Source organism: Prionailurus viverrinus, chromosome E2 (genome assembly GCF_022837055.1).
Source record: "Prionailurus viverrinus isolate Anna chromosome E2, UM_Priviv_1.0, whole genome shotgun sequence".
NCBI classification, from domain to species: domain Eukaryota; kingdom Metazoa; phylum Chordata; class Mammalia; order Carnivora; family Felidae; genus Prionailurus; species Prionailurus viverrinus.
Window position 1 is genome coordinate 42,597,627 of NC_062575.1, and position 9,269 is coordinate 42,606,895.

Here is a 9,269-nt window from a genome sequence, read left to right on the forward strand (position 1 = left end):
GAGATGGGAAGCTGGCGCTTCCTTGCCCACCATTTTGTTCTGCATGTCTTCTGGTGGCAAGGTGCGGGAATATTTCTTCAGTCTGATTTTGTTTCCAGTTCATCTAATTAACGGATAATTACTCTTAACTCAATTACCATTGGGCCACTTGAAGCTTTAAAATTCATTCCGTAAATTTTTATTGTCTACTGGGGATACAGCGAACAGATGAAGGGCCATCTTGTGTTTTAATAGAGCAAGACAGACCATAAGCAGGTTCCAGAGATACAGCGATGGTGACTGGTGAGAGGCAGCAAATGAGCACTGAAAGGAAGTTAGGGTGGCTGTGGGCTGAGGAGGGGGAGCAGTGGCCCAGCCACTGGCCAGGACAGTCCTCCTGAGGGCGTAGAGAGGGCTCCATCATCCCGTGATTCTGGGAACAGGGAGGAAGGTGCAGCGACTAGAGCAGAAATGCGGCAGGGTGGGGGACCGTAGGTGCTGAGCAGTCCTGGGACGTGATCTTGTGGCCAGTGTCAAGGACTAGGCTCCCGCTCTAAGGAGGCAGAGCCATGAGAAGGTTTTGAGCAGAGGGATGATTTAATCAAAAGATCCCTGGCACCGGTGTTGAGGATAGGCTGGGGTGAGGGACGAAGGCTGTGCTGGGAGTTCAGGACAGGGTGACACTGTCTTGGGCGAGGGTGGCTGTGTGGAGGTGGTGAGAAGTGGCTGCTTTCTGGGTATATTTGTAGTGAGTGTGTGGCCTCACGGAGCCTTGTTGACAGGTCCTGGGTACTGAGAGCCCGAAGGAGCGAGCGCTGAGCCCTGGGGCCCGGTGTTGAGAGGCGGGGGCCTATGGGGACACCGGAATGGAGCCTGAGAAGGAGCAGCAGCAGGGTAGGAGGAGGCCTGGGAGGGCGAACGCCCAGACGGCAGGTGAGGGAGGTGTCTCAGAGCAGGAGCCGTGAGCCTGCCAGATGCTGCCAGGAGGCCCGAGGAGTGAGCACAGGAAGCTGGTCATGGGGGCGGCCATGGGGCTGCCGGTGACCTGGGAGGACTCCTGCTGACTGATGAATGCAGGAGAATTTGAAAGAACATGGCAAAGGTTAAAATACTTCACCGTCTGAGGTTGGTAGTTTTTATCTTAACGAATTGGGTGCCCTGAGATCAGGATACATGTCAGTTTCTATACACTTTCAGGAAGCAAAAAATGCTCCATGCTTGCTTATAAGATATTCTTCTAAAAACAGACACCGCATTAGAGTTTAGCAGATTTAATGAAAGCGAGGCTTGATCACTTCTGTGAAACACAGCAACTCCTGAGCCCCAGCTCTGTCCTCCGCTTGGCCCTCTGTACTCTGATTGTGTGGTTGTGCAGGAGTCTTGCCCACCTGTGACCACACACGTTAAGGCGGAAGTGCAAAGGACTGCGAACTACGTTCTACAGATGGACCTGCCCAGGAGAGACTCCATTTCAGGAGCCGAATGGCACCATTCTTACAGCAGGTTGGGAAAGAGGACAGATCTTGGGGATGTAAAAGATCTGGAAGCCATGGGGCTTGACAGTCATAGGGAGTGTGGTTCTGTAGTTCTAAGCCCTGGGGGTGGGAGGGTATTGGCATGGCGGACAGTTCCAGGGTGCTTCCCAGAGAGCATCTAGCTCTGGAGGGGGAGATACTGAGTTGGTTTGGGACATGTTAAGTTTAAGGGTTATCAAAAGCAAAAGCCTAGAGCTCAGGAAAGCAGCTGGGAAGACTAGTCGGCTGGTATTAAAGGAGAGTCACAACTGGGAAAGTGTGTGATGAGGAGGGACGGAGCCCCAGCAGGTGAGGGTCTGGTGAAGGAGAGGAGAGCCCCGGTGGCATTAGTTAGGGTGGGTGATGGAGGGCCTGGTGCTGCACGGTGCGGGGGACGAGGCCTGAGGAGGGGTCCCTGCCTGGCTGGTTGGAACACGGATGTGCCTTCACCCTTTGGGGGGTGCCGTTCACAGGCTTCATGTGCGTCAACCAGAAGTCCCCTTGGAGAGACACATGCACACTCCCCACACCATGGATGTGTGTGTGTGCACACGTGTTTGTATAGTTTAGTATGGTTTGCTCCTTTAGGCTGGGATTCTCTCTAAAACAATGCATAAAAAATGAATTACGTTGTCACCCATGAGGAAGGCAGTGGGATGGCTGGGGAACAGGGATGAAAGAGATTTTTCACTGTAGACCTTTTTATTTATTTCAAAATATTGAACTGCATGAATGTGGTTACCTGCTCAAAAAATTTAAACAACTTAAAAATGTTTTAATTTTAAATTGTACCGATATGGAGTAATCTATCTCTAATTAATTGGATAATGGGCAGAAGAGTGAATTTAATAGGATCCCATATCATTAAATGGTGTGTGTGTGTGTGTGTGTGTGTGTGTGTGTGTGTGTGTGTGTTTTAGATACAGATGGCAATATTTGCTTATTTATGCAAAGAATGTTTCTAGACAGAGACCCACACTGGCAAGGGGATGTCTCCGGGAGGAGAAGGGGCTGAGGGACTAGGGCAGGGAGCAGAGATGGCTTTTACTTCCTGCCCTTTTAACTCCTTTGGTGAATGAGTTACTGCATTTATCTGACAGTCTCTGTGGATCGCCTGCTCTGTGCTCGCTGCAAGGTGGGCGGCAGGGAGCAGACCTGGCGGCCCCGCCCTCCATCCGGAAAGGGGCCCTAAGCTGTGTGCAGGTCTGACTTGTGGCAGTAGGCACCTCACAGTCATTTGCCGCCTGCCTTCCTCCTCTTGCTGGGGGGATCCTGGAGAGGGCTAGAGTCTGCTCTCTTTCCATCCCGGAGCTGACCTTCACCTCCTCCGTCCAGGGCGCCTTCTTCAGCAGAAGATGCTGCTTGTCTGCAGAGCGCGCGGCAAGAGGACAGGGGCTCGGGAGGAGGTGCTGACTCCGAGACAAAGCCAGAAAGCCAAAAGCATGGTTGGTGATTTAAAACATGGCTGACTTAAAATCATGAAAGCTTGGAAATTTCACAAGCTTTTAGGTGAATTATATAGAAGGTGACATAAACTGCTGTTATCTAAATTCCTATTTTTGACAGTTCAACCTCCAATGGTTTTATTTTTCAAACGGGAGACTTTTTTTTTTTTTTTTTTTTTTTAAAGAGAGCATGAGCTGAGGACAGGGGCAGGGGGAGAGAGAGAATCTTAAGCAGGCTTCACGCTCAGCGCAAAGCCCAGTGCCGGGCTCCATCCCATGAGCCTGGCGTCATGACCTGAGCTGAAACCAACAGTCTGACACTCAACCAAAAGAGCCACCCAGGAGCCCCCCCCAACGTTTTTTAAATAACTTTTTCCTTTTTGTTAATTGAGGTATAATAACGTTCATCCAATAAAGTACATAGCTCATCAGAATTACTTAACGTGTATATACGTCCATTGACCGCACCCAGATGAAGCTGTCGAACATTTCCAGAAGCCCAGGAATCTCCCTCATGCCTCTCCCCCACCTGAAACCCTTCCCGGGAACCATTGTCCTGACTTCTGTCACCACCAGTTTCGCTGAGTTAGAAGCACAGAGTGTATACTCCTGTGGCTTTCTCACTCAGCATCCTATCTGTGGGATTCATCTAGATTATCACGAGGAGTGGTGATACTTTCTTGCTGCTGAGTTGTATTCTATGATACGAATATACCACAACTTATTTGTCTGTTTACCTGTTGATAGACACTGAGGCTGTTTTCAGTTTTTGGCTGTTATTAAAGCTGCTGTGAACATTCTCGCTCAAGTCTTCGGATGGAAGATTCAAGTGTTTTAGACTTAGAAGTTCAAATGGCATTGTTTCAGAAAGTGTTGTGTTTAGCACTGGTTCCTCGTGTATACTGGCTACAGACGACTTCCCATGTGGCCGGGCATCTTTGGTCCCAGCAGGGCACGGTAGCCCCAGAGAAGCCTGTGGCTGCAGCAATAATGCCACTCCTTTCAGAGTAACTTCCCTTTCCTGATTGTTTTTTTTTTTTTTAATTTTTTTTTTTAATTTTTTGTTAACATTTACTTATTTTTGAGAGACAGCACAAGTGGGGAGGGGCAGAGAGATAGGGTGACACAGAATCTGAAGCAGGCTGCAGGCTCTGGAGCTCTGTCACCGCAGAGCCCAATGTGGGGCTCAGACCCACAAACTGTAAGATCATGATCTGAGCTGAAGTCGGACCCTTAACCGACTGAGCCATCCAGGCACCCCCTGATTGTTTTTTGTATAGTATTTGTCAGAGCCCATTTTTATTAGTTCTACTAAGTGTTGTGCATTTTAATTTTTTCTAATTATTCTTTGCAAGCGGATACTTGAGTTACTGTGGAATTTGTGCTCTTCAGTTCTCAGCTAAAAGTTGCAGGAAGTGGGAAAAGTACATATGGGTACGTAGATTATACAGTTGCGTATAAATAACTTATTGGAACATTTGACCTTCTGCCCAGAAACTCTACCTGAAAACACGAGAGACTCTTCCCTTAACAAAACCACAGAACCTCTGCAAAGGTATGTCCATCCACCGTTGGAGTTGTCTTCCCTCCCTGCCTTGTGAGTAAATAGTGATGCGTGTGTAAGTCTTTTTCTTCTCTCTTAGGTTCCACCCACAAATCAGATGGTTCCAAAAAGACGACGTGGTCATACTGAAGATAAGAATAAGGAACGTAAAGGATTACAACTGTAAATATTTCAGAGATAGAGTCGTGTTCAGGTAGGTTCATGTGTGTCTTATAAAGGACACTAGAAATCACTTCTAACACGTGAGAAGACCGATCTCTCCTTCTGCAAACCTAGTGCCTGGGCGGGAGAGAAATTTTACATGGCCGATATGGAGCTGCAGGCCAACATAGTAAGAGACGGCTGCAAGTGCACGATTGCAGACGAGGAACCTGTCATCACTCTCGCGAAGGAGAGAAAGGAGCCTTGGGGCAGCTTACTCAAACAGAGGGTGAGTGCACATTGGCCCCGGCTGCTCTCAGCACCCCGAGCGTCACCTGTTCTCTCACTTACCGTCACCTCTTCTGTTGAACAGAATCCTAATGTGGCTTTCGATTTCGATCACTGGGAAGAACGTGAAGAAGAGGAGAGCCCCTTCCCCAAGGGTAAGTTGGGGTGCACCCCTTCCTGGGGAGGGACAGGTGCTGAACGCCACGGGGCTCACCTGATCACGCCGCTGGCTTGAGGACTGAGGCCTTGGTGGGAATCGGTCGTTCGTTAACAGGAAGCCCTTAGGAATTCGTTTCCCCCTTGTGGTCGATCTTGGTGATAAATGATCTGGTTTGAGGAAGCATCAGCTCTTTTTTTAAAAATTTTTTTTTTTTTCAACGTTTATTTATTTTTGGGACAGAGAGAGACAGAGCATGAACGGGGGAGGGGCAGAGAGAGAGGGAGACACAGAATCGGAAACAGGCTCCAGACTCTGAGCCATCAGCCCAGAGCCCGACGCGGGGCTCGAACTCACGGACCGCGAGATCGTGACCTGGCTGAAGTCGGACGCTTAACCGACTGCGCCACCCAGGCGCCCCTCAGCTCTTAATTATAAGCATATCTTCTTATAACACTTGTGCACATCTTCCCAGGATAGTAATTTATTTATAAGCAGGCCAGTTTTACCTGTTCATTTCTTGCCTATTTCTTCACTATTTAGTGAAAATCTGAAATAAGTTATTAAAAATAGAACTACCCTACAACCCAGCAATTGCACTACTAGGTATTTACCCAAAGGATACAAAAATACCGATTCAAAGGCTCACAGGCACCCCAGCATTTATGGCGGCATTATTAACAACAGCCAAATTATGGAAAGAGCTCAAATGTCCACTGACCGATGAGTGGTATATATATATGCAATGGAGTATTACTTGGCAATCAAGAAGAATGAAATGTTGCCATTTGCAATAACATAGATGGGACTAGAGTGTATTATGCTAAGCAAAATAATTAGAGAAAGACAAATATATGATTTCACTCGTGGAATTTAAGAAACAAAACAGATGGGGGCGCCTGGGTGGCGCAGTCGGTTAAGCGTCCGACTTGAGCCAGGTCACGATCTCACGGTCCGTTAGTTCGAGCCCCGCATCAGGCTCTGGGCTGATGGCTCAGAGCCTGGAGCCTGCTTCCGATTCTGTGTCTCCCTCTCTCTGCCCCTCCCCCGTTCATGCTCTGTCTCTCTCTGTCCCCAAAATAAATAAATGTTGAAAAAAAAAATTTTTTTTTAAAAAAAAAGAAACAAAACAGATGAACATAGGGGAAGGGAAGGGAAAATAAGATAAAAAGAGAGAGGGAGGCAAACCATAAAATAAATACAGAGAACAAACTGAGGGTTGATGGAAGGAGGTGGGCGGGGGGATGGGTTAAATGGGTGATGGGCATTAAGGAGGGCACTTGTTGGGATGAGCACTGGGTGTTATATGTACGTGATGAATCACTAGATTCTACTTTTTTTTTTTTTATGTTTATTTTTGAGAGAGGGAGAAAGAGAGTGTGAGCAGGGGAGGGGCAGAGAGAGAGGGAGACACAGAATGTGAAGCAGGGTCCAGGCTCTGAGCTGTCAGCACGGGGCTGACAGCAATGCGGGGCTTGAACTCACAAGCTGCGAGATCATGACCTGAGCCACAGTCGGACTCTGAACCCACTGAGCCACCCAGGAGCCCCGCTAGATTCTACTTCTAAACCATTATTACGCTTGGATTTCAATAAAATTTAAAAATTAAAATAAGTTGCAAAATAGCGCTCTAGAACCTAAGGGACTTTTTTTTTTTCCTACATTGGCCAAAATAATGGTGGGGCTGGGGAAGGGAGATTTGCTAATCAGCCTGTAATTAAAAGGTTTTCAACAATATCTCTTATAGTTGTGAATTGTAAAAACCTGCCCTTGAAGGTGGCAGAGGTGGCTGAGAGCAGTGACGGGACATCGGAGGATGACGGAAGCGAGAGTGAATGAGCAGAGTCAGACCCAGAAGGGTGGCCGGAACCGCACAGAGATGGACACACGGTGTGGCTGGGATTTCAGGAGACAAGCCGTCACGGCCAACCTGTCCTTGACTCAAGGATAAATTAGGACCTAGTGTCATCCTGTGCACTGGGATTGGTATTGGCGAGAGATGGGCTGCAGGGGCTCTGGGAGAGGGGGGGAGGGCACTGCTGTCACTCGGGCACAGCCTCCTCCTGAGCCATCCATCCCACACTGGTCACACGCAGCCCGTCCTAACACTCGCCTTGAATGACGGGGAGCACGGTGTGCATTTGAGGGATGAATTGTACTTTCTGGAGCTAGTCTGTTTGCGTTTTCGTGTAGACCTGTTTGGTACATTGCTAAAAACCTGGTGTCCTGCATAGAAATTGAGGTTTCCAGCTTACAAAGTCATGCTCAGCACTGCCTAACAGAGCTTTCAGCCATGAGCTAGTTGGGATTCAGCAAAACTCGGAGTGAAGCTCTAGGATAGACCAAGGGTAAAAGTGGGGTGGCCTCGGCAACTCCCAGCCGGACCTAGGGCTTTCTAGAGGAAAAGCTACTGCTTCTGAAGAACCACCTGGGCTGCAGAGTCCTGGGCGAATGGGACAGAGGTTTGTCTTTAGTGGAATCTGGAAAGGACCTGTGGGGCCTTAGAGGTGACCCTCAGGACAGCTGGGTGTGAGGAGCCAGGACATTCACGATGCCATCCTGGGGTGGGGCTGCGGCCTGCAGGGTCGCGAGGTTCCCGGAGGAAGGTGTCCCGTCACCACCTGACTGTGGGGGCGCCCCGAGCCTGATGCCCGCGCCAACTGGGAGAGTTAGAAAGGAACAGAATGCGAGCCCCACGCACGGCTTTGCTGTGCCTCGAAGCAGGAAAGAAAAGGGACAGAACATGACTGTCGTGACTGTCCCCAAGATTTTTATTCTTCGTGTACGTCAGAAAGCACAGGTGTCCGCGTTTGTGTTTGTCCCGGGTACATAAGCCACCTCTGGAACGATAGGTAAACTCTGTCATCAGGCTGTCCCGTGAGTAGGTTTGGATCACGCTCTGGCTCTCAGTTTCCTCATCTGTAAAATAAGACATTCTGCTCATGGTGTGGCCTGCCCTTGCTTCGGGCATTGCCCCAGCACGCTGCCGGGCAGGGGCCTCTGTTCCGCGCAGCGCCTCGGTGATGGAGGTCAGACCCCTGCCCGCTGCGGGGAGCGCGCCCTTGCTGCTGCTGTGACTCCCGTGGGTTGACCGGCAGGTGTCACGTGGACACATGCGGTACGGTGGTGATTGTCCTTTTTCTTCACTAAATTGTGCAGGCTCTTCAGGAAGTAGGAAGTCCTGGTCTTTGATGGCAAAGGTTTTGTAATGTCCTCAGCAGGTGTCGGTTTCTGTAAATAGAACTTTTGCTCCCACTGGGAGAGCCTTTGGACTGGTGGCCGGGCCTCCTGAGCTGCACTGGCTTTTCTTGTGATTGTTGGCCACCCGCCGTTGATGCTCGCTTATAATCACTCTCTTTTGTAAAACGTAGCCCATAATAAGAGCAAGTAAGAGAGCTGCATAAAGGGAGGGGGGTGGGTTCTGGTTCTCTCGTGTCGTTCACAGACAGCCAAAGGGAAATGGTGGGGGAGCAGGGCTGTAGGTTTCAATCTTGCCTTCTTTTTTCTGACATTGAAATGTACTACCTGAAGTCCTGGATAACATTCTGTAGGATGTAGGCACCGACTTGTGAAATGTAAACAATGACCAGTTGTTTTTGTTCTATTAATACATATTGATTTCACGTTTGGGGAAGATTTCCGAAATGCAAAGTGAAAGTGCTTTTGTCTCTATGCCTTGTAAAATTGCTCTCATACTTAGTCGTGGTGTGAATATTTTTTGTAGTATATCAATAAAATTTCAGCGTTTTCACAGAAATGCCATTTTACGTTTTTTTAGACAGTGTTTTCCCTGAGTGCCGAACGCAAACTAGAATTTTATTCATCACCCTTTCTGGTTTGACCAGTGTCTGTGAGGGCTGAGGTGGGGCCTGTCCTGGGCACCAGGCTGCGGATGGTTCTGGATGGTCCGTCTTGCAGTGGGGGCCTCGACATTCAGCCTGGGATAGACCTGCCTCGGACACGGGGGTGCGGTACTTCTGGGAGCGGCGAGGGTGGGCAGTAAAACATCTGTGCTTCAGTGTGTTAAGAATCTGTTTCGATCAGAGCAAAACGTGTGTGTATTTTTGCACACCTTCTTGGTCCCTGGTTTAAAGAGTGCCCTTTATCTAAGTAGATGTGATGTGCCTCCCCCCGCTGAAGCGTCACAGTCGTAAGGTGGTAGTTTTCACTGAGCCCTCGGC

General features: G+C 49.0%; 1 protein-coding gene across 5 annotated transcripts in view; it reads left to right on the forward strand.

Annotated features, from left to right (window-relative positions):
- Positions 1–8,845, forward strand: part of TDRD12 (tudor domain containing 12) — a 73,468-nt gene extending 64,623 nt beyond the window's left edge. For all 5 annotated transcript variants that reach the window (XM_047835680.1, XM_047835684.1, XM_047835685.1 and 2 more), the window contains 6 exons: positions 2,829–2,938; positions 4,433–4,493; positions 4,582–4,695; positions 4,779–4,932; positions 5,017–5,086; positions 6,836–8,845. In XM_047835680.1, the coding sequence (XP_047691636.1) occupies positions 2,829–2,938; positions 4,433–4,493; positions 4,582–4,695; positions 4,779–4,932; positions 5,017–5,086; positions 6,836–6,927 (601 nt within the window). In that variant the 3' untranslated portion in view covers positions 6,928–8,845. The remainder of the gene's footprint in view (positions 1–2,828; positions 2,939–4,432; positions 4,494–4,581; positions 4,696–4,778; positions 4,933–5,016; positions 5,087–6,835) is intronic.
- Positions 8,846–9,269: the final 424 nt, after the last annotated feature.